We start from the raw sequence: 25,176 nt of genomic DNA on the forward strand, positions 1-25,176 counted from the left end.
AAGCTGATGCTGATATTCCTTCTGTTCAATCGTAGGCCGGTCAGTAAGAAGGCTTTCATTCAGCATGTGGAGGATCTTTGTGCCAATGACAACGCCAAGTTTCACGAGGAATTTGCTGTAATGTCTGTTGTGTGGTATCGATAATATTGTGTGATAGAGAAAGAAAATAAGATGTTTCAGTGGTAAGCTACATTCCATGATTGGTGTTTTTTGTGATGGGTGATTCTTTGTGTTGTAGGAACTCCCCAAGCTTCTGCATGACCTCGCAACATCGGACGCTGACCTGCCGTGGAACCGCTCCAAAAACCGCTTCACAAACATTAAACCCTGTATAATATATACACATGCATGTATTTCTTGATCTTTTCTTGACTTTGAACCTGAAAGAGTCCCATATCAGTCTGAAATCACTCTCTGGTGGTGGTGTTTTTTTTTTCAGATAACAATAACCGAGTGAAGCTACTGTCTGAGCCGGGGATCCCGGGGTCTGATTATATCAACGCTAGTTTCGTCTCTGTAAGAGTCAGAATTGTTCACACTACACTCCTCATTTCTCTTTTTATATTTTTATGCTTTTTTTTCCAGTGCTGTTAGAATTTACAGCAGAACCAGACGTGGTTCAGATATGGTTTTATGTTACTGTCTGTGTGGAGCGTCACACGTTCTCCTCATGTCCATGCCATGAGGAGAATCGGCGACGCAAAACTGCCCCCCAGGTGTGAATGGTGCCTATAGTGGCTTGTTGGCATATAAAATTTCACTCCGTTCAGAATTTGAATCGATTCACAATATTGGGCTCGCGATTCAATTTTCCCATTATATTTTCAAAAAAAAAATTAAATGAAGACAATTTTATTGCCAAAAAAAATCAACATTTATTTTCCTATTCTTGAATCAGAATCAGAAACACTTTTATTGCCAGGTATGCAAACACACGAGGAATTTGACTCTGGTACCACTTAGCTTTCATAGTACAACACAGATAAAAGCGTATACACAAAACAAACAACAAACAAACAAAACAAAGGAATGGTAATAGTCGGGAATAATAGGAAATACAGAGAGAGAGTCTAACTGCAGTGATCTTCAGGGGAAGATTGTTGCTCCAGCAACGACCTTGACCAAGGCAGTGTTGGCTGAGAGGGCCGAAGATAAGATTGGAATTTGTTTAGGCTTGAAACGGGTAGATGTGGCAGACTACCCCGCTCGTCCATCCTGGTCCCTAAAAACCATTTCTCTCTGCAAAGCCATCAACTTCTCCTAGATGAATCCACAGAGTGGCTAAAAGTTCTGAATAGCCACAGTCTGAGTGCCGACAGCTCTGCCCACCACTTCAATCATGTCGGGTAGCTTTATGGGGCTTTGAACAGCTGTCACCATTTTCTGATTTCCTCGATACACCAGGGCAATGCCTAGTCCAATCAGCAAAAGTCCTGTAATCATGGTGCTGAATAGGTAATTATCCTCAATGTCCTCCACAGAAAGAACCGCCAGGCACACGACACGCCACCTCTCCCACACGTCCATCGTATATCCAGCTGCGAATGTTCCGGCAGGAGAGGCTGGTTCCCCCGAACCCAGGCTTCTCGTCGAGAAGATTGTGTCAATTGCATGAAGAGACCAGTTTATCAATTCCATGAATTTTGATTTGAAGAACAATTCAGAAAAGGTCTCTCAGACAAGACGAGTCAGCAGAGCAGAAGCAGGAAAGCTCAGGGGAGGAGAGGCAGAGAAATGCGAGATGAGAGGAAAAAAACACCTCCGCATTATGCTCCTATCAGGAGCACTATGTGGAAACATTTAAAAAACCTCAGCGCAGCAGCTTTCTGTGAAAGCACGGAGAAGAATTAACACAACAATTACACAAAACATAGAAAGTACGAGAGAGCGAAGTCCTGAGGCAGCCGTCCGCAGCGCCATCTTGGATGGAAGATCAACTTACTGTAAATATTCCTTTTTGTTAAATTTTAAAAAACAACTTTTGTTTCATTTTCCTAATAACTAATAGTAATTATCTGCCCACATTTGTAAAGGTTGGAGTAAAATATAATAGCCCATTCACTAAAATATTCCTTTTATTAAAAATGAAGAATGTTTAAATCAATTATGGATCTTGTACAGATTAACAACCTTAATAACAATTACTGAACATTTGTAAAGGCTGTAGTCAGGCTTCAAAAGAAAACCGCTATGTCCATTTTGTTCTTTCTCTATCTTTCAGCAGTCTGTAAAAAGATAGCTCTGATTTCTTATTAAATTTACGTTCGTATTTGTTCAGTCAATCGCATGACAGCTTATTCCCATTTTAGATGTTTTTGTGTGTTTTCATGACATTAGAGCTGTGTTACTTCCACCTATAGTGAAGTCACATGCAATCCCACTATTTTACTTTTTTTTAAGAAGTCGTCGTCTTTATTTGACACATGTACACACAAGCACAGTGAAATTCCTCCTCTGCAGTTAACTCATCTGAAGCAGTGAACACGCAAGTGAACAATGAGCGTGCACACCCAAACACCCAGAGCAGTGGTGTGTTATGCTACAGCGCCTGAGGAGCAGTTGGGAGCTAGGTTTCTTGCTCAAGGGCACTTCAGCCATGATACAGAGGGAGACGAAAGTGCTGTTTATTCACTCAACTTCTTCTCTCACCTTCAGGCCATGGTTGCCCATTGCACCCTCTGCTGTGCAAACAGCGTAATTACAGCTAGGAAAAACTAAGAGATTAGAAGAAGAAGAAACCTTTATTTGTCACATGCACACTTCAAGCACAGTGAAATTCATCCTCTGCATTTAACCCATCTGAAGCAGTGAACACACACACACACCCAGAGCAGTGGGCAGCCACACTACAGCGCCCTGGGAGCAGTCAGGGGTTCGGTACCTTGCTCAAGGGCACTTCAACCCCACGTTAACCTAACCTGCATGTCTTTGGACTGTGGGGGAAACCAGAGCACCCGGAGGAAACCCACGCAGACACGGGGAGAACATGCAAACTCCGCACAGAAAGGCCCTCGCCGGCCACGGGGTTCGAACCCAGACCTTCTTGCTGTGAGGCGACAGCGCTAACCAGCCTAATTGCGATTCATTTTGACTTTCATTGATTCGACATGTCAAACATTTGTATCACGATTTATCCATGACCAGGATTAAAAAAAAAAAATCAGATGGGAATGTTTCAGGTCCTATGCAAACCTGTCAAAAAAAAAAAAATTGCAAACTTTTGTAACTAATGACATTTGTTTTACTTTGCATAAGAAAATGACTTTCTTTATAGTATACTCAACTTTTATTTGATATATTCATGTCATTAGATTATAAAGTTATGTAAAAAATCTGCATATCATTTAGAGTTGGAAAAGCAAAAATATCCATCATGAATACAGAATAAAAGTGAGGAGAACTCTGAGAACAGTCTGGAGTTCTGACTTATAAACCCACTAATATTTGATTGATTGATTGATTGATTGATTGATTGATTGATATTCCTCCGACTCTTCTGTGCAGGGTTATCTGTGCCCTAATGAGTTTATAGCCACTCAGGGACCTCTTCCTGGTACCGTGGCTGATTTCTGGAGAATGATTTGGGAAACCAGGACCAAAACCATTGCCATGCTCACCCAGTGCTTTGAGAAGGGTCGGGTACGAGTGCAATCAGAGATGTTATTCATGATATTTCATGGCTTGCTTGCTTATTCATTCATTCGTTCATTTATTTGTCTCCCAGTTTGTGTGATTAGTCCTGTTGATGCTTCTCATTGCAGATTCGTTGTCATCAGTACTGGCCGGAGGATAACAAGCCGGTCACTGTGTTTGGTGACATCATCATCACAAAGCTGACTGAGGACGTGCATCCTGACTGGACTGTCAGAGCGCTCCGAGTGGAGAAGGTTAATATCTACAGTGAAAACTGCAAACGCATTCAGTAGACACACACAGTAGCTGACTGCTTTCTAACTTGATTTTCCTGTTTGCACCCTTCAGGCTTGTAGTACTCGAGTCCGACTCGTGCCTTAATTTTAAGGACTCGTGGCTCGACTTGGACTTGAGCACTGATGACTCGGACTTGGACTCGTGCATTAACTGCATTCGGACTCATAAATTGGAGACGAGGACTCAGATTTCTTCTTTGTTTTTTGTAACATGCCATAATAATTTGGCATAAGATATTTATCTCATCTCATCTCATTATCTCTAGCTGCTTTATCCTGTCCTACAGGGTCGCAGGCAAGCTGGAGCCTATCCCAGCTGACTACGGGCGAAAGGCGGAGTACACCCTGGACAAGTTGCCAGGTCATCACAGGGCTGACACATAGACACAGACAACCATTCACACTCACATTCACACCTACGGTCAATTTAGAGTCACCAGTTAACCTAACCTGCATGTCTTTGGACTGTGGGGGAAACCGGAGCACCCAGAGGAAACCCACGCGGACACGGGGAGAACATGCAAACTCCGCACAGAAAGGCCCTCGCCGGCCACGGGGCTCGAACCCAGGACCTTCTTGCTGTGAGGCGACAGTGCTAACCACTACACCACCGTGCCGCCTAAGATATTTATATCTACATAAATTTTTGTACTAATTTCGTGCAAGAGTGTCATACCTGCGCACCTTGGCGTGTGCATCAGATAGACTCTCGGGCGCGCTCCGGACAGTGCATGCGCCAAGCGGGCTCTCACATGCAACGTAAACGACTCGCACCTGCACAGGATTAAGGCGGATTTTATATCAGCGCGCCGATATAAAAACTGTGAAAACACACTTACTTTGCGAAGTTTTGCGTTACGTTGCTGACACATTACAGAGCCTTATTTCCTTGTTTGGTTTCCTGATCCCTGATTTCCTGTTTCTCGTCTTTGATTCTGCCGAGTCTACGATAGCCTGTTTGTGTCTCGCTCGACCGATTGCCTGTTTCACTGTTCTACGATTTTGCCTGTGGATTGTTTACCGTCTTCACTTGTATTAATAAACACACCTTCTGAACTTGCATCCGTCTCCCAACCATTTCTGACAGAATACTTCACACTCCCTGATAAAGAGAAGCACATTCACCTGTTCATACGTCATGTTCAGGAACAAATTAATGTTAATGGCGCTGAAACAGCCACCGTCAAATGGTACCGTTGGAGTCTTGTTCTCTGACTCGACTCAAGTTTGTTTTTTTTTAAAGACTTGGACTTGACTCGGACTTGAACACTGGGGACTCAAGACTGGACTCGGACTCAAGGTTTAGTGACTGGACTACAACACTGGCACTCTTCAAGCCTTACTTTGTTATTTCACTCTCTGTGTGTTTTATTCCTCTTATACTACACCGATTTGCGAATTATCTTCTTTCTTTTACATTTGATCTGTTTATATTTAAATTTATCTGGTCATTCCGTACTCACCCTCTCTTCTTATCTCTCTTTTACCGAGAAACTACAAAATCCTCAGCCCTTTAGTCTTTTCCTGTGGCAGAAAACACAGTTACAGCTTTACCTCTGACTGTTACAAAACACTGACACTGGAGACTCCTTCCATAAGTGTTAAATGTCTCCTCGCAGGAAACTTCACCTTCGCAACGATGATACATTTTAAAATCCGTTTATTATTTCGAGAGTTAGATTATATAGAACGCTCCCTATACAGCTGTGTAAGTGGTTTCTATAGAAACGATAGTGCATTAATATAAACTACAGTAAGAGGCGCTGTTATAGAAACAACAGTACATAGAATAGCATGCAATGAAACACATTGTCTGTAGAGGAGAGCACAAATTTATCATTAACTTTTATTAAAACTGCAAAATATAACTTCTGTTTATGCAAGTGAACATATCTTAATTAAACATCTGGTATTTCCTGTTATGATATGTTACAGTAAACTTATTACAAGATTAATAAAACTACATTGAGACATTTTTACTCATTTCAAGGATGAAATAACCTTTTTCTGTTCTATAATTTAGTGAATTTTTATTAAGAATTTATTTTGAGAAAGAAGCAAAATGACGTGTCGATAGAAGAAGAAAATTTAAAGCTTGGCTTCAGTAAAAATATCTATAAAAAGGTTTAATAATTTTTACTGAAATCTCATAATAGCAAATAGGAGAGAAATTCTGACTAGACAGTGTCCAAATAATAAATAAATAAGTAAATAAAAAAAGAAACAAACAAACAAATTCCAGACATGATTTCATGACCTTGCTTCTTCTTCTTCTTCTTCTTTTCATTTTATTTCTTGTAGTCACGTTGAACTACATTGTATAGAAGCATATTGCTGCCACACCTGAAAAAGAATAAGTATCACTTTAGAACATAAAAATGTATTGTTATAACAGGATGTTTTTCATGTTTTAATAAGATTTTCATGCTATTATGACCTACAAACTTATCACTTAATAACAAGAAGCTATTCTTGTTGTTATAACAATATACTTTGTATATTATATTTTGTATATATGACATACACATTTCAGAGCAATATGCTGCCATCCAGACAAAATCTTTTTCAGAGAAGGCCTTCCTTCTTTCAGCAAGACAATGCCAAACCGCTTTCTGCACATGCTACAACTGCATGGCTCTATAGTAAAAGAGTCCAGGTGCTAAACTGGCCTGCTGCAGTCCAGACCTGTCTTCCATTTGGCGCATTATGAATTGCAAAATATGACAAAGGAGACCCCAAACTGTTGAGCAACTGAAATTGATTGTATATCAGGCAAGAACAGGACAAAATTTCTCTTTCAAAACTACAGCAATTGGTCTCCTCAGTTCCCAAACGATTAGAGTGTTGTTAAAAGTAGAAGTGATGCAACGCAGTGGTAAACATGCCCCTGTCCAAACTTTACTGAAACATATTGCTGAGATCAAATTCAAAATGAGCATATATTTTTCAAAAAACAATAAAATTTCTCAGTTTCAACATTTGATATGTTGTCTTTGTACTATTTTCAATGAACTATAGAAAGAGTTTCCATGATTTGCAAATTATCGCATTCTGTTTTTATTTACAGTTTACACAGCATACCAACTTATTTGGAATTGGGTTTGTAGATTCTACTTCATGCTTCGGCTAAGACATGGCGAGATTCTGCTGTTATTGAGGATGGTGGATGATATTGTAATAATATCTCCTTATAACGTAAAATGTTTCATGTTATAACAAGATAAATAGTATGTACAAATACGAAATACAAATCCATTGTTACTGTACTTAAGTAGAGTTTTCAGGTATCTGTATTTTACTTGATTTTTTATTATTCCCTACATTTTAATAAAATTTCTGCATTTCCTATTCCTTACATTTTCAAATAAGACTTATTACTTTAGTTTTAACATTTACATTTAAAGGAGAACTGAAGTCATTTTTAAACTTGCTTTATTTCTTAATTAACGTGTTATTCAATTACATTTTCAGTTTTAGTAACCTTATATCGTGACTTGTATTGACAACTAATTGCAATTAAATATTATACTTATCGGCCTGTTCGGTTTTTAGCCGTGTTGAATTTAGTTCGTTCAGTCCACGGCAGGCGTCGCTTATCAGTGCGATCTTCACGAGACTTGTGCGAGACTTCGAAACGTGAAGTGTCAGCCAGGTGTCAGTGCCGCTGTTTTGAAAACTGTTTTCCAAACGAAATATTGCACAAAAACGAGTTTCAATGACGATTACTGCCTACTTTTTTCAAACTTTCCTGATCGCTATCAAAACAAACAAAACTTCCAGCTTGATTACATCAGCATTCGAAAGAGGGCGCGCGCGTCTTTTGATAACATTGGCAGATGTTGGTCACTTTGATTTCCGCTGTACGTTTTACTTCCGTCCTACGATGTCTTGCACAGGTCTCAGCGAATCTCGTTTACGGCCGTTGCTTTGACATATGGACTGATATATTACAGAGCATATTTCAAACACTCATAATTTGCTATAGCAGCGACAAAATAGCGATCAAAAATGCATTCCGATATTTAATAAAATGAGAAATAGAATTTTGATAATAAAAAAATTGCCTTCGGTTCTCCTTTAAGGGGAATTATCAGTTTTTATTTTGTATCGTTGCACTCCTTCTCAACATCAGGACTGATTTCAGCCTCACTGATTAAATCACTGACTACAGCACACTGATTGATTAAAATAGCCCAATCTGGCATCCCTGGCTCTGAATCAAAACGTGCACTGTGTTCATCTCATCTCATCTCATTATCTCTAGCCGCTTTATCCTGTTCTACAGGGTCGCAGGCAAGCTGGAGCCTATCCCAGCTGACTACGGGCGAAAGGCGGGGTACACCCTGGACAAGTCGCCAGGTCATCACAGGGCTGACACATAGACACAGACAACCATTCACACTCACATTCACACCTACGGTCAATTTAGAGTCACCAGTTAACCTAACCTGCATGTCTTTGGACTGTGGGGGAAACCGGAGCACCCGGAGGAAACCCACGCGGACACGGGGAGAACATGCAAACTCCACACAGAAAGGCCCTCGCCGGCCCCGGGGCTCGAACCCAGGACCTTCTTGCTGTGAGGCGACAGCGCTAACCACTACACCACCGTGCCGCCCGCACTGTGTTCAAATTCGGCAAATTTCAGCAAATCAAATTGTTTGATTTAAATACCTAACACTGTATGTGACGTATGGTTTTCAAAATCTTCAAATAGATTATTAGCAAACATGTACGGAGCAGCTAGTAATGCAAAGATTACTCTTTGTATAAGCTGTACCACTATATACAGCTGAGTTGTTGGTTAGCACATTATTCCAACCCCTTGAATATATTATATTTTAGAAGAAGAAGAAGCCTTTATTTTTGTCACATGTACACTCAAGCACAGCGAAATTCCTCCTCTGCATTTAACCCATCTGAAGCAGTGAATACACATGTGAGCATACATACATACCCAGAGCAGGAGGAAGCTATACTACAGTGCCCAGGGAGCAAGTGGGGGTTAGTTGCCTTGCTCAAGGGCACTTCAGCCATTCCTGCTGGTCCAGGGAATTGAGCCGGTGACCTTTTAGTCCCAAAGCTGCTTCTTTAACCTTTAGGCCATGGCTTCCCCATGTCTATTATATAGACACGAGTGTTTTACTGGGAAATACGGACAAACCGGACACCCTCCACCCCTTGGCTGCACCTAGAAATTCTGTCCATAAAAGTTATGAACAGAACCGGTGACAAAGGGCAGCCCTGGCGGAGTCCCACATGCACTGGGAACAAGTCCGACTTACTGCCGGCAATGCAAACCAAACTCCTGCTCCAGTCATGCAGACGCTAAACTGGTCTGTTGTGGTAAAGAGAGAGCTGAGCCAAAAGGCAAAGCTCTCAATTTACTGGTCCATCTATGTTCCCACCCTCACCTATGGTCATGAGCTATACGGTAGGTAGAATGAGATTGTGGATACAAGCGGTTGAAATGAGTTTTTTCCACAGGGTGGCTGGGCTTTTCCTTAGAGACAGGGTGAGAAGCCTGGTCATTCGGGAGAGACTCCGAGTAGAACCACTGCTCCTCCACATCAAAAGGAGTCAGTTGAGGTGGTTCGGGAACCTTGTTGGGATGCCCACTGGACGCTTCCCAGGGGAGGTTTTCTGGGCATGCCACACCGGGAGGAGACTCCAGGGCAGACCCAGGACACACTGGAGAGATTACATCTCTCAACTGGCCTGGGAACGCCTCGGTATTCCCCCAGAAGAGCTGGTGGAGGTGGCCAGGGAGAGGGAAGTCTGGGTTGCTCTGCTTAGGCTGCTACCCCCGTGACCTGGACCTGGATAGGCGGCAGAAAGTGGATGGATGGATGGATGGATATGCCACTCATTTTTCATACGAGCTCCATCCAGGACATGTAGACCCAAAACCGTGAGATAAATCTCTATATGTCACTCGTGAGGAAATCGATGACTGACTTGTTTTGATAAATTTGGGGACTTTTGTTTGTGTCGATATAATAAAAAGAAAATCACACATTGGCTTGAAGATATGAAGTTTATCTTCTCGTGTTGAAAAATATATCACTTGTTCGCTTCATATCTTCACCCCACCATGTAATATCCTCTATATATTGTATTATATTTTGTGAGATTCGGTTATCTTTGCACAGAAACAGCCGGTCAAAATGTTCTTCAAAGGGCTATTTTTTTTTTTTACCTTGAGTGCATTTCATCACCTGTACTTTTGAACTTAGACTTGAGTAAAGAAGTTGAATCAGTACTTCTACCTTTACCAGAGTATTTTTTTATCCCCCACTGGCCAAAAGGCCCGAAGGGAGATTATATCGTGGCGACGTCCAACCGTCCATCCTGGGAAGGGTACTCACATTCTGAAATCAACTCCTCTCAAAATTTTTGGAGGAATTTCACGAAACTTGGCAGGATTCTTTGTTATATGTTGGTAATATGCATATTGCAATTTCGTTCAATTAAGTCGCATTTTACCAGAGTTATGGCTGAGTTGCCAGTGGGGGATGTTGTGCTCTCAGAGCGCTCTTGTTTAAACAAGTATCTGTACTTCTTCTACTCAATTAAAGAATGTGTGAACTTTTGTGACCTCTGCATTTTATAGCTACGGAAGCCGAGAGAGGCCCTTCATATAATCCTTTTTTTTATTCACCTTGTTATCCCGAGATAACGACATAATTAATTCAGGATCTCGAGAAAACAACACAACTAATTCGAGATCTCGAGAAAACAAAACCGTTATCCCGAGATAACGACAGAATTAATTCAGGATCTTGAGAAAACAACACAACTAATTCGAGATCTCAAGAAAGCAAAACCATTATTTCGAGATCTCGAGAAAACAACGCAATTATTCCGTGATCTCGAGAAAACAAAACAATTATTTCATGATCTCGAGTAAACAGGTGAGAAATGGTTCATTCAGGTGCGCCAAGAGACTTGTGATATGCTGACTTTGGGGCTATTTCTCATTCTGTATAGACGCAACTTTGGTCATTAGAATGTCTGGAATAATCGATCACCTAATAAGGCAATATTTTGATCAGGGGTTGACACAGGGAGAGATTGCATTAAGTCTTTTAATAAGGGATAATTTCAAAATTAGTCCGCGGCACCTACGCAGAACTCTGACCCACAGGGGGGCGCAGCTCTGCTAGAAATCTCAGCTGTTTTCTCGAGATCACAGAATAATTGTTTTGTTTTCTCGAGATCTCGAATTAGTTGTGTTGTTTTCTCGACATCCTGAATTAATTATGTCGTTATCTCGGAATAACGGTTTTGTTTTCTCGAGATCTCGAATTACAGTGGTGCTTGAAAGTTTGTGAACCCTTTAGAATTTTCTATATTTCTGCATAAATATGACCTAAAACATCATCAGATTTTCACACCAGTCCTAAAAGTAGATAAAGAGAACCCAGTTAAACAAATGAGACAAAAATATTATACTTGATCATTTATTTATTGAGGAAAATGATCCAATATTACATATCTGTGAGTGGCAAAAATATGTGAACCTTTGCTTTCAGTATCTGGTGTGACCCCCTTGTGCAGCAATAACTGCAACTAAATGTTTGCGGTAACTGTTGATCAGTCCTGCACACCGGCTTGGAGGAATTTTAGCCCGTTCCTCCGTACAGAACAGCTTCAACTCTGGGATGTTGGTGGGTTTCCTCACATGAACTGCTCGCTTCAGGTCCTTCCACAACACTTCCATTGGATTAAGGTCAGGACTTTGACTTGGCCATTCCAAAACATTAACTTTATTCTTCTTTAACCATTCTTTGGTAGAACGACTTGTGTGCTTAGGGTCGCTGTCTTGCTGCATGACAATTGAGATTCAGTTTGTGGACAGATGTCCTGACATTTTCCTTTAGAATTCGCTGGTATAATTCAGAATTGTTCAATCAATGATAGCAAGCTGTCCTGGCTCAGATGCAGCAAAACAGGCCCAAACCATGATACTACCGCCACCATGTTTCACAGAAGGGATAAGGTTCTTATGCTGGAATGCAGTGTTTTCCTTTCTCCAAACATAACACTTCTCATTTAAACCAAAAAGTTCTATTTTGTTCTCATCTGTCCACAAAACATTTTCCAGTAGCCTTCTGGCTTGTCCACATGATCTTTAGCAAACTGCAGACGAGCAGCAATGTTCTTTTTGGAGAGCAGTGGCTTTCTCCTTGCAACCCTGCCATGCACACCATTGTTGTTCAGTGTTTTCCTGATGGTGGACTCATGAACATTAACATTAGCCAATGTGAGAGAGGCCTTCAGTTGCTTAGAAGTTACCCTGGGGTCCTTTGTGACCTCACAGACTATTACATGCCTTGCTCTTGGAGTGATGTTTGTTGGTCGACCACTCCTGGGGAGGGTAACAATGGTCTTGAATTTCCTCCATTTGTACGCAATCTGTCTGACTGTGGATTGGTGGAGTCCAAACTCTTTAGAGATGGTTTTGTAACCTTTTCCAGCCTGATGAGCATCAACAACGCTTTTTCTGAGGTCCTCAGAAATCTCCTTTGTTCGTGCCATGATGCACTTCCACAAACATGTTGTGAAGATCAGACTTTGATAGATCCCTGTTCTTTAAATAAAACAGGGTGCCCACTCACACCTGATTGTCATCCCATTGATTGAAAACACCTGACTCTAATTTCACCTTCAAATGAACTGCTAATCCTAGAGGTTCACATACTTTTGCCACTCACAGATATGTAATATCGGATCATTTTCTTCAATAAATAAATTACCAAGTATAATATTTTTGTCTCATTTGTTTAACTGGGTTCTCTTTATCTACTTTTAGGACTTGTCTGAAAATCTGATGATGTTTTACGTCATATTTATGCAGAAATATAGAAAATTTTAAAGGGTTCACAAACTTTCAAGCACCACTGTAATTGTGTTGTTTTCTCGAGATCCTGAATTAATTATGTCGTTATCTCGGGATAACAAGGTGAATAAAAAAAGATTATATGAAGGGCCTCTCGCGGCTTCCGTATATAGCAATAAACTTTTCACATATTAATGTGATACTGATCCATTTTTCTTTTTCTGGCAGGCAGCAATACGCTTCCATAACACTGTGTGACTTTAGTACATTGTACATACACAAAAAAATTCGTTTCGTAGCCTCTACAGAGCTCTGTCTTATAATAAATTATCTAACATTTGGTCGAGTTGAGATTTCAAACACTTGAGTTGTGTATCGTTTTGATCTTCGCCTGCTGATTTGTTCCTAAATAAGCACCAAATTGAATCCTCCTTCATTTCTGAATCACTGCATTTTCAGGCTTTTCTTTCTTGTCTTTGTCTCCGTGCCAGTGCTTTAATCAGCCAGCTTTAAAACATATTGGTGTGTCATATTCATCAGGTCTCGTCCTCATTTTATTTCCAGATAACATATCAGCTGCTGTTCACACATGATCTCGGGCATTATACCGTAAATCCTGGGATTTCGACTCGAGCAAATTTGCGTTACGGTGAAACGACCATGTGAAAGTGTGTTTTTTGTGATTTTTCTGCCTCCAGCATGGTGACTACATGGTGGTGCATCACTTTAACTACACGTCCTGGCCAGAGCACGGTGTTCCTGAGTCCAGCTCCACACTAATCCAGTTTGTCAAAGCTGTCAGGTCCAACAGAGGCCATGACAACACAACCATCGTAGTGCACTGCAGGTCAGCTATAATGAGTGAACATCTTACTCTTTTAGATACAGTATAATCCTCTTAACGTTTTTGACATTGCACTGCCATTCAAAAGTATTGGATTAATGTTTTCATTAGTGTATATACAGGTCATTCTAGAATTCAGGGTACATTTTGCGTATCTGAGATAAACCTTTTGTTATTTTCCCTAGAAAAGAAATCTTTATTGAATCAGTTTGGAACAATAATGCAAATTATGACAAACTTTCACCAATAGCGATGCCTGATGCACATTTTAGACCCCATTTATCCATAAAACATTAACTAAATGACTCCCGCCCAGTTGGAGAAGGATTTCGGGAGTCATTTGTGATAGGAAAGTCCCAGCAAAAGTGAAAGGTCAGATGTATAAGAGAGTAGTGAGACCAGCTGTGATGTATGGATTGGAGACCGTACCCTTAAGAAAGAGACAGGAGGCAAAGTTGGAGGTGGCGGAGTTGAGGATGTTAAGGTTTGCGATGGGAGGTTGGACAGGATAAGGAACGAGCACATCAGAGGGACAGCACACGGGGAGAGCTTGGGAATTAAGCTAAGAGAGATGAGACTGAGTTGGTATGGGCACATCCTGAGAAGAGATGCAGAGCATGTGGGAAGGAGAATGTTGAGGATGGAGCTGCCAGGCACACGAAAACGAGGAAGGCCAAAGAGGAGCTACATGGATATGGTAAGAAAGGACATCAAAGTGGCAGGTGTGGTAGACAAGGATGTGGAGGACAGGGAGCAATGGAGACGAAAGATCCGCTGTGGCGACCCCTAATCGGGAGCAGCCAAAAGAAGAAGAAGAAGAAAATGACAAACTTTCACCAATAGCGATGCTTGATGCACATTTTAGACCCAATTTATCCATAAAACATTAACTAAATGACTCCCACCCCTCCCCCCACATTATTGGCTATCTTTGACTCCTGATTCATACATTCAACTCGAATAAAAATGAAGAGATTCAGTCTAACAGTCTGTTTTTTGGGGGCTTGTTCAATTAACGGTTATAAAATCAATTGCATAGAAAGTCTATTTTCTGTATGATGTTAAATTTCAGGGGGCGGCACGGTGGTGTAGTGGTTAGCGCTGTCGCCTCACAGCAAGAAGGTCCTGGGTTCGAGCCCCGGGGCCGGCGAGGGCCTTTCTGTGCGGAGTTTGCATGTTCTCCCCGTGTCCGCGTGGGTTTCCTCCGGGTGCTCCGGTTTCCCCCACAGTCCAAAGACATGCAGGTTAGGTTAACTGGTGACTCTAAATTGACCGTAGGTGTGAATGTGAGTGTGAATGGTTGTCTGTGTCTATGTGTCAGCCCTGTGATGACCTGGCGACTTGTCCAGGGTGTACCCCGCCTTTCGCCCATAGTCAGCTGGGATAGGCTCCAGCTTGCCTGCGACCCTGTAGAAGGATAAAGCGGCTAGAGATGATGAGATGAGATGTTAAATTTCAGTGATGGAAAAAAATTACCCATCCCAATGTTCTTGTCAACTCTGTTAACTCTGTTATAAAATCACGTATGATTATTAGGGTGCATCAGTTGCCCCCTAAAAATGAAAAGTTCCTCCGATCATGATGCATTTTTGTTTTTATGTTCCTTTTGGTAAGAAAACACACTGGGTGAAATATTTTGACAGAATTCAAAAGTTTAATGGTGGCACCAGGAGCTCAAAGTTATGGAAAAAGCTGCTATTTTATGACTTTTATGACAAAATTTCGATCACTTTTCATAAAACATTATGGCACCTTATAGAGTATACCAAATATCTTAGATACTGTAGACCAGACCTGGGCATTTTACGGCCCGTGGGCCGCATCCGGCCCTTTGGTTCATTCTGACCGGCCCGCGTAAGGTTAATTAGAAATTACAAAATAAACGTATTTTCTAATTTTACCTCGTGCATGGACTGAATGTGCATTGCTTTTATTTTGAAGTTGTGTTCAACAAAAACACAATGTGCGCGACATGAACATAACATGAAATCCCACGAAACCTAATCCCGCGATAACTATTTCCGTAATTTGTCCAGACCAACCACAAACTTGCGCGTCATCCTTCAAACGGTCCAGCCAATCACATAGTGTGACGTCACCAGCAGGCGCCGGAGCCCGAGCCGATCTGTAGATCTGATCCCTACACCGAATCGACGTCACAAGAAGACTTTAGCCCCCAAAAAGAAGAAAGGTAGATGCCGAATGCAGGGCTTTCAACAAAACATGGACCGCTAAGTATGTATTTACTGAAGTCAGAGATAAAGCCGTGTGTTTAGTTTGCGGAGAGCAGATAGCCGTGTTCAAAGACTATAATTTGAGTCGGCATTACCAAATAAAAAACACCAAATGAGGTGATTAGACTACAAATGTGGGCATCATTATTATAATATGATGTATCTTGCTTGATATTTGGAGTAGAAACACAATATTATGATGTCTTTATTGTGTTTTGGGGTGAATGTGACTGAAAAAAAAGGTAAAAACGTTCACATTTTGTTAACCATTGTTTTGGGAAATTTGATTGAATAAATGACATTTTTTTGTAAGGCAACCTCGTTTTTTCCATACTCTTACCAGTCTTAGCAGCTTGTAAAAACAATGTTATTTACTGCTTTATATAAAGAAATACAATTAATATTATGCAGAATTTAGTTCAGCCTTTTGGTCCGGCCCTCCACAAAATTTTCTGTTTCTCATGTGGCCCCATGGAAAAAAATAATTGCCCACCCCTGCTGTAGACAGTATGTCTAGAACATCTAAAAATATTTGGAGGTTTATTTTAGGGTGTCACTAGCATTATCTATCAATGTTATAACCCTGGTTTTAAGCTTGCCGCCTATGCATATGCTAGCCCCTATTAAAGTTATAATGATGCTGGATTACCTGTTTTCAAGACAACTGAAGATACAAGTGAAATGTTAAGAAGCAAATTCTCAGTGTCTATTTCCTATGTGGCCGTCTCAGATTTGGAACCATTACTCTGTCTTTTGCTACAACTTGCACAATGTTCTGGAATCTTTCTTCTATTGTGGCAGAACCAACTTTCTCATGGGCTAGTGTAACCGACTTGAACTGGTCAGCTACATTAAAAATAACAAAACAGTCTTTTAGCTGATGCAGAAGTGAAGTACAGCAGGCGGGGTCTCGATCAGTCAGTATTTATTTTCTGAAAAGACAGATGGGGCAGACAATTTACATACACGGGGGAATGAGGGGAAAGCTGGCATTCCCCTTCCCAGGCTTCCAAAGTGTGAGGAAGTTCCCAGGTGTGTCACACTAATTATCGCCCCACCAGAAAATGCAACAAGGGAACTTAAAGTATTTACACAGCACCGATTTTGGGAAGTTCACTACTGGAGAAACATTTTTATTCTTAACACTACTACATACTCCCCTCTGAACTTCACCAAAATATCACCCACAAGTCAACCACTAAAAAGCTACTGGATAAGTATATCTCACAGTATACTGCAACATGCATGTTACCCAACTCAAAGGGAAAGCAACTACAGAGGGCTGCGCAGACCCCCCATAGTGTACTTGCTACAGGGGTGCCTTATACACCACCCATACCATACCAGACTAAAAACCGCCTGTTGACTTGGCATGAAATAGAGAAGAGAAATAGAGAGAGAGAAAAACAAAACAAAAAAAGGAAGAAATCTGTCACTCTCTAACTGGACAGTAGGCCTATGTTAGTGGTCTGAGTACCGGTATATCTGTGTGTGTGTGTGTGTTCCTTCATGACATTAGTGCCCTAGCCAAACTACGAACTGAGCTGTTTGTGTGTTGAGCGTACTGCTGGGCCATGTTCTGAATCAGTCGATTCACTGGTTTAACTATCCTTCCCACCCTGGTTCTCACTACGCCCACTGTACTACTAGGGGGGCTCCCAATACTGGAAGGCTGCACAGACACTTCGGATCTTTGGTCAGCACTACAGCTGGCAGGTACACAGGGTTCTTCTGAGAGAGCATCATTCAACTGATCAGTCTCCCCTATGTTCAACTGCATGGCCAGGTCAGAACCCTGTGTGCATGAACCCTCTTGTAGCTGATTGGAGGCAGAGGCCCCTGCCACCCAACTGGCTGTCCAAGCTGTCCTGTCGATCTCTGATTCAGCAACATGCGACTCCAGGTCATCACTTGATTCACACGTCTCACTCAGGGTCGTTTCATGAGCGACACTGTCCATTTCAATCGGCAGAAAGTTGACCAAGAGAAGTAGATTGCGGTGAACAACCCTTTCTTGTCCATTGCTTGTGTTCCTGACACGGTAAGTATGGCACCTGGGGTCGGCAGAGATGACGATATACGGGGTGGACCCCCACTTGTCTGCTAACTTCCTGCGTCCCCGTTCACCCTTGTTGGCCAACAAGACTCGGTCACCTTCAACAATGTCACGTCCTTTTGTTTTCCTATTGTACAAGTCTGCTTGCCGCTCTTGGCTTGTGAGAGCGTTGGCCTGAGCAGCTGACAGAGCCTCCTTCAGATCTTGCCTTATCCTAGCAACATACTGGTCATAGTCCACAGTGTCGCAGTCCCTTCCAGCATTTTGAAACATAACATCCACTGGTAGACGTGGTACTCTGCCATACATTAAATAGAATGGTGCGTAACCAGTCGATTCGTGTGCAGTGCAGTTGTAAGCGAACGCTAGGGTCTGTAACATTTGTGGCCATTTCTGCTTTGTTCTAGGGGGAAGGGTTCTTATCATGCTGCCCAAAGTCCTATTGAACCGTTCAACATTCCCATTACCCATGGGGTGGTATGCCGTGGTTCTGGACTTTTTGACCCCAGCAACTTGTAACAATTCTCGGATCAGTTCACTTTCAAAATTGGCACCCTGGTCCGAATGAATTCTTTCAGGGAACCCATACACACAAAAGTATTTGTCCCAGAGCTGGCGGGCAACTTGTTTTGCAGATTGGTCGCGGCAGGGGTAGGCATGGGCCATTTTAGTAAAATGGTCAGTGACCACTAGCACATCCACGCTTTTTCCATTCAAGTCCTCCGCGGACCAAAAATCAATGCACACAAGTTCCAACGGGCTTGTAGTCTTAATGCTTTCGAGAGGCGCTCTACCTTCTGGTTCAGGAGTCTTGCTGACTATGCAACGCTTGCATGTTTTCACATATTCTCGGACATCCCACTCCATATCACTCCAGAAGAACCTCTGCCTCGCCAGGTATAAGGTCCTCTGCTGGCCCTGGTGGTCTGCGTCATCATGGATGCCTTGCAGCACTTGCTTAGCCAGTGAAGCAGGAACAACATACTGGTGTCTTTTCCTGCCAGTCAGTGGGTCTTTGCTCACCCTGTACAGTAGCCCATCCAACATCTTCAGCTTGTCCCACTGCTTCAACACTCTCAAGACATCATCTGTTTCATGAGCCCTTTCCCTTCGTGATGGTCGTCTCCCACGTATCACAAAAGAGAGGACTCTGGAAAGGCAGGCGTCTTGCTGCTGTTTGTCTTGCAGCTCCCGGATGGAAAACACAGGCAAGGGGCTCTGACCACTGGTAGCCAGCTGCTGCACGTCCTGGACAAGCCAGGAGATGGCTCTCTCAGCTGTTCCCATCTCCCACTCAGCATGACCCTCGAACATGGCCTTCACTTTTTCGCTGTCGAGTGAGGAATGCTCCAGCCTGAAGATTTGTGAGAGACAACTGACCCCCTGGTGATTGGCGCTCAGTCTAAAGACCTCCTGTATCATGTTTTCCTTAATCTGCTGTGCTTCTTCAAGCAGCGCTCCGTACGGCTCAGACACCAGCCTCTTACTGACACAGCTCTGAACGAAAGGCTGCCTGCTGAGAGTGTCTGCCACAATGTTTTTCTTGCCAGGAATATACTTGATACTGAAGTTGTACGGGGCTAACTTTGCAACCCATCTCTGTTCGCATGCGTCCAGCTTCGGCTTGGTCAGTATGTATGTTAATGGGTTATTATCCGTCCAGACAATAAACTCATGGCCCTTTAACCAATGGCTAAATTTGTCACAGACTGCCCACTTAAGAGCTAAGAACTCCAGCCGGTGTGCTGGGTACTTGGTCTGGGCATGCGTCAGAGACTTGCTTGCAAAGGCAATCGGACGGGCCTTGCTCTCCCATTCTGGGACTTGAGAGATGACTGCCCCTAACCCATCTAATGACGCATCAGTGGACAGGATAAAGGGACGGCTGAAATCTGGATGAGCTAAGACCACTGACTCAAGTAGGGCCGACTTCAGTTGCTCAAAAGATTTTTGTTGGTCACTTGTCCAGTCACTTGGCTTGAGTTTCTTAAAGGTAGCCACACCCCTAGTCTGGCCTTTGCTCTTCTTTGGTGTCGCTGTCAGGGCAAAGAGGGGCTTAGCAATGCTAGAGCAATTCTGAATGAAGCGCTGATAGTACATTACCATGCCCAAAAAAGACTTTATTTTTCTCGGGGATGGGGTGATACCATCATCTTGCATTAACGCTTGTTCAGTCATGGCAGCAATTGCTTGCACTTTCTCTGGATCAGTCGCCACGCCACTCCCATCAACAACATGGCCAAGAAACTTTACACTACGCTGAAGAAAATGGCACTTTTTGGGCGCAAGCTTTAATCCGTGTGCACTCAGCCTGCTGAACACTACATCGAGCCGCTTCAGTGCCTCGCCTTCATCGGGTGCAAAGACCAGTAGGTCATCTAAATAACACAATAGTGTCAAAAAATTCTGGTCGCCGAAGATGTTAGTCATGAGGCGCATAAAGCTAGCTGGACCATTACATAGCCCCTGAGGCATGCGATTGAACTCATGCAGCCCCATGGGCGTAGTAAAGGCAGTTAGTTTCTTGTCCTCCTCACACATGGGGATGTTATAGTATCCTGATGTTAAGTCCATGGTACTGAAGAGTGCGCTTCCCCCAAGAGCAGCCAGGCAATCCGCCTGATGTGGCAGCGGGTGGGCATCCTTGACAGTCCTGGAATTCAGCCATCTGTAATCCACACAAACTCTCAGATCACCGTTCTTCTTCCATACGAGTACCAGGGGTGACGCCCACTCACTGGAAGACTTCCGGATGATGTCTTTTTCCTCCATCTCAGACAGCACCTGTCTCAGCTTTTGGTAGTGACCAGGTGGGACACGTCGATACGGGAGTCTGAATGGCCGAGGATCAGTCAGGTGGATCCGATGAACAAAACCGGTGGCCTCACTGCAGTCCAACTTGTTCCTGGAAAACAGGCTCTCATACTTCTGTATCAAATTGAACAACTGGCCTTTCCAATAGCTTGAAACATCACATGAATCGATGTCTAGGTCACTCAATCCGAGTCCATTCAGAGCCTCACTGAAGTTGGGGATAGAGGGGGGTGAGTCAGCATCATGCAGGCTCTGGCTGTTCACCAGAAGATCGTTTGATGGGGAATGGAGGGCAGGCACATCCAAGTCTTCCAACGCAACACATGGGAAAACATCAGCCAACTTGGTGTTCCGCCTCAATGTAATCTGCTTGTCACTTGGATTGATGACTTTGACTGGCACCCATCTGTCCCCTGACATCGTAGCCACAGCCCTCCCCACCATGATATCCTTCTTGTGTGTGTGAGAACTCGGAGCGTCAATGAGAACAGCACTGCCTGCCGAAACAGGCGAGTCGGCTGGGAGCCTTCCCCACACAAGGTGTTCATGACGTGGCAGCAGTGTTACGGCTTGTGTCAGCTTAGCTGTGCCTATTATGTCAGGAATCACACTCCCCCTCCATCTGTTAATTCCAGATAACACATTCAGAAAATGTTCAATTGCCGGGTCATTTGTCGATTCAGGCTTCTCCATCACTCGCCAGTAACTGGAGTTTTGTTTGAGGTGGTGAATCAAGTGCTTTTTTCACATTGGAACCCAGAATCAATTGATCACACTGTCCTGGCACGACTAGTGTAGGAACACTCACTTCTTGGCCATACACATTCATTTCCAACTGATAAATGCATTTCGGCTTAACTTGTACCCCACCACACCCCACCAGTACCATGTCTGTGTCTAAAGTGATGCTCTCAGCACATAAGCCCACACTCTGCAGTTTCTGTTCGGCCTCTTCATTCATTGTGCAGGCCATAGACCCACTGTCAATCAACGCATGTAACAGAACTTGATTCTTCACTGAAACATCAGTATAAAAGAGACTACCAGAATTAGCTAATTTATGCACATTTTGGTACACAATCTTATTTCCAGCAGGAGCACACTTGCATTTTTCTTCATAAGTAGATAGCACATCATCTTCAAAACTGAGGGACTGACTAAATGCACCCACATTGTCCCCTCCCACATGTGGGTGGCTTAGTTTCCCTGAGCAGGCGCAGTGGTGTTGGGCATAGCTGTCCTGCGCTTTGTGCAGTCCTTTTTCTGATGTCCACTTTCGAAGCAAGCAAGGCATCTCTTTTCTCTCATGCAGTGCGATCTTGTAGAGTGAGCGCTGTCACCACAGACGCGGCAGGGAGTGACTCGAACCCACTGGGCTGGTTGTGTGACACCCGGTGGAGTAGCCTGGTTTGTCTTCTCCAGCACCCTCTCTAGCATACACAGGACACGCTCGAACGCACCCCCCTCCGCACTGGAGGACTCGCTGGGTCTGGATGGGCTAGGCGAACTAGGCTCACGAGCACTCACCTCCTCTTTAACATCTGGCATGGAGTAAGCAACAGCCGCAGTCACTTTAGATGGTTTAACTTCCCCTGACTTTCTCTTGGACAAGAACTCCCTCTGATACTCATCGATCGCTTCCTGCACCTCTGTAGAAGACCATTTGCTCATAGGCTTGCTTTTGAACACACTGGACAACTCAGGATCATTGCAGTTCCTAATGAACATCATGGATATTTCAGCAATCATGTTCTCCAATTTCCTGCCCTGCTTTTTCAGGAGACGATCTGCCTGCTCCGCCGCCGTATTCAACCGCACCCAATAATCCACTGGATTCTCGCCCACACTGGGCTGGGTGGCATAAAAGTCAGCCAACGGCAAGCATGATGCGGGGGACTCACTGAAATATCGCCGCAGGATATCATAGATCATGTCTGGCTGGACTGCGTGGTCTGGGGTCGAGCTACTTTTCATCCCCACCTTCACTATTTTCTTGGCCTTTCCCATCAGATGACTCAGGATCTCGTCAACTTGATCTGAGGCAGGACAATTCTTTTTTCGTAAATACACTTCCATCAGCTCTATCCATTCCTGTACTGTGCATTTATCAGACCCCTCCCCTCTGAACACAGCAGGCTCACGAACATCTGGCTTGACTACCACATTGACTTTGGTGAGATCAAGAGTGCCACTGATGTTACCGGATTGTTCATGCCTGTCTGGCACCACTGGAGAGACTGGGTCACATGACTGTGAGATAGGCTGAGTAGATGTGAACAGCCGACTGGCTATTGAATCTCCAATCCTGTTCCCCAATTCAGTAATTAGATCACGGAGCTCAGCTGAGGGGTCATTAATACTGGGAGGTAAAATGGGCGTGGATGAAGTGGGCCCTACCGTGGATGCTCCTACCTCCCATGCATGAGCTGGTAAATCCCCCTCCCCATCACTGATATGTGGCTGTGGTGTTTGTACAACATAAGTAGACCCCACTGGGTGTGTATGCATAGAACCACCCTCCCCCACTGTGTCAGTGAAAGTTAACTTTTTAACTCCTCCACGCCTCAGTAAATAAAGACCCCCGCCTCTACCCGCCCCAGCTACAGGTGTGTGAGAGTAAAGGCTGTCCTTAGACATATAATCATCCATCATGAGAAACTAAATAGTTGTCATAAACAAACATAAAATAGGAATTGCAAATTAGGCTACTTCAATATTTTAGCAAGAAAAATAAAAAATAAATGAGACTGTATGGGCTTTTGCCAAAAACCTTAATTAACTGAAAGAAGCGTCTGTGTCGCTGATGAAGACCGGCTCCTCCGCGCAAACCTCCACTGTGCAGGCAGCTGGACCCCGGAGATCGGCTGTGGCTGATCAGGAGAATCCTTGAAAGGTCACGGCACCAGTTTATGTAACCGACTTGAACTGGTCAGCTACATTAAAAATAACAAAACAGTCTTTTAGCTGATGCAGAAGTGAAGTACAGCAGGCGGGGTCTCGATCAGTCAGTATTTATTTTCTGAAAAGACAGATGGGGCAGACAATTTACATACACGGGGGAATGAGGGGAAAGCTGGCATTCCCCTTCCCAGGCTTCCAAAGTGTGAGGAAGTTCCCAGGTGTGTCACACTAATTATCGCCCCACCAGAAAATGCAACAAGGGAACTTAAAGTATTTACACAGCACCGATTTTGGGAAGTTCACTACTGGAGAAACATTTTTATTCTTAACACTACTACACTAGTTTAACCCCACGCTCTGCCACATCATTTGTCACAATGAAGTTTGTGAGTGTTGCCTTTATCCTCTGGTAAGATGCCAAGCCATCCCATTGTGACACTGGTGTTGAGAGCAGATGATCATCAGCTATATCAAAAGCTGCAAAGAACAGCCACAAGTCTTCACCTACAGTATGAAGTTTTCCAGTTTGAGGGCCACAAGAAATCAATAAATGGAGTCCAACATTGTGATTCAAACCTTACGCGAAAACATAAAATAAGCGGTCTTTGGCAAAAAAAAAAAAAATGAACCTCATAGTGCCACCATTAGACTTTTGAGTATGGTCAAAAAATTTTACAGGATGTCTTTATTGGTGAAAAGGAACACCCAAACAAAAATGCATCAGATTTTATGAAAGTGAGGGCAACTGATGCACCCTAATGATTATTTTCCTTTAACAGCATGCCCCTGAATGTTTCATTCCTTATATATTAGCTCTTATAAAGTGTATAGGAGTTTATAAATGGACTAATGACTGATGGAGATGTGACTGGTGATTCTACACTTTTGAATGGAACGGTATAAACACAGTAACGAAGCAGGTGTGCATTAGTGTATCATTAGAGCTTACGGAAGGTCCGGATGGGATTCCTAACGTTTGCATGTGATCATAGTCATTGTTCGTTGTTTACGATGATTGAGGAAGTTGACAGTGTGTGTATAATGTGTGTGTGAAGTGCTGGTGTGGGCAGAACCGGAGTCTTTATAGCTCTAGACCACCTGATTCAGCACGTCCGAGACCACGACTTTGTGGACGTGTACGGCCTGGTGGCAGAACTGCGCAGTGAGAGGATGTGCATGGTGCAGAACCTGGTTAGTCACACAAACGCACATGCACAGATTGATTGAAAAAGACTCCTGTAAATGACCCATGGTGTTAATGTCGGACTCTTTTGTTCCGCAGGCTCAGTACATGTTCCTGTATCAGAGCACTCTGGATCTGCTGACCAGCAAAGGCAACAGTCAGTCCATCTGGTTCGTTAACTACTCAGCGTTGGAGAAAATGGACTCGCTGGATGCTATGGAAGGTAAAATACAGGCACAGAAACGTGTTACTGCGACAAAATGCATTGTGTCGCATTTAGGTGAATAATCCATGCTGTGAATTTATCTGAATAAGCATTGGGGTTTTTTTTTCAGGTGATGTTGAGTTGGAGTGGGAAGAGACGACGATGTAA

At 43.3% G+C, this 25,176-nt stretch overlaps 1 protein-coding gene across 1 annotated transcript in view; it reads left to right on the forward strand.

Annotated features, from left to right (window-relative positions):
- ptprq (protein tyrosine phosphatase receptor type Q) overlaps positions 1-25,176 on the forward strand; it is a 197,318-nt gene extending 172,142 nt beyond the window's left edge. The window contains exons 50-58 of the mRNA XM_060923263.1: positions 36-117; positions 239-329; positions 440-516; positions 3,505-3,639; positions 3,762-3,887; positions 13,470-13,618; positions 24,676-24,811; positions 24,903-25,026; positions 25,139-25,176. Coding sequence (XP_060779246.1) covers positions 36-117; positions 239-329; positions 440-516; positions 3,505-3,639; positions 3,762-3,887; positions 13,470-13,618; positions 24,676-24,811; positions 24,903-25,026; positions 25,139-25,176 — 958 coding nt within the window. The remainder of the gene's footprint in view (positions 1-35; positions 118-238; positions 330-439; positions 517-3,504; positions 3,640-3,761; positions 3,888-13,469; positions 13,619-24,675; positions 24,812-24,902; positions 25,027-25,138) is intronic.

This window comes from Neoarius graeffei, chromosome 6 (genome assembly GCF_027579695.1).
Source record: "Neoarius graeffei isolate fNeoGra1 chromosome 6, fNeoGra1.pri, whole genome shotgun sequence".
NCBI classification, from domain to species: domain Eukaryota; kingdom Metazoa; phylum Chordata; class Actinopteri; order Siluriformes; family Ariidae; genus Neoarius; species Neoarius graeffei.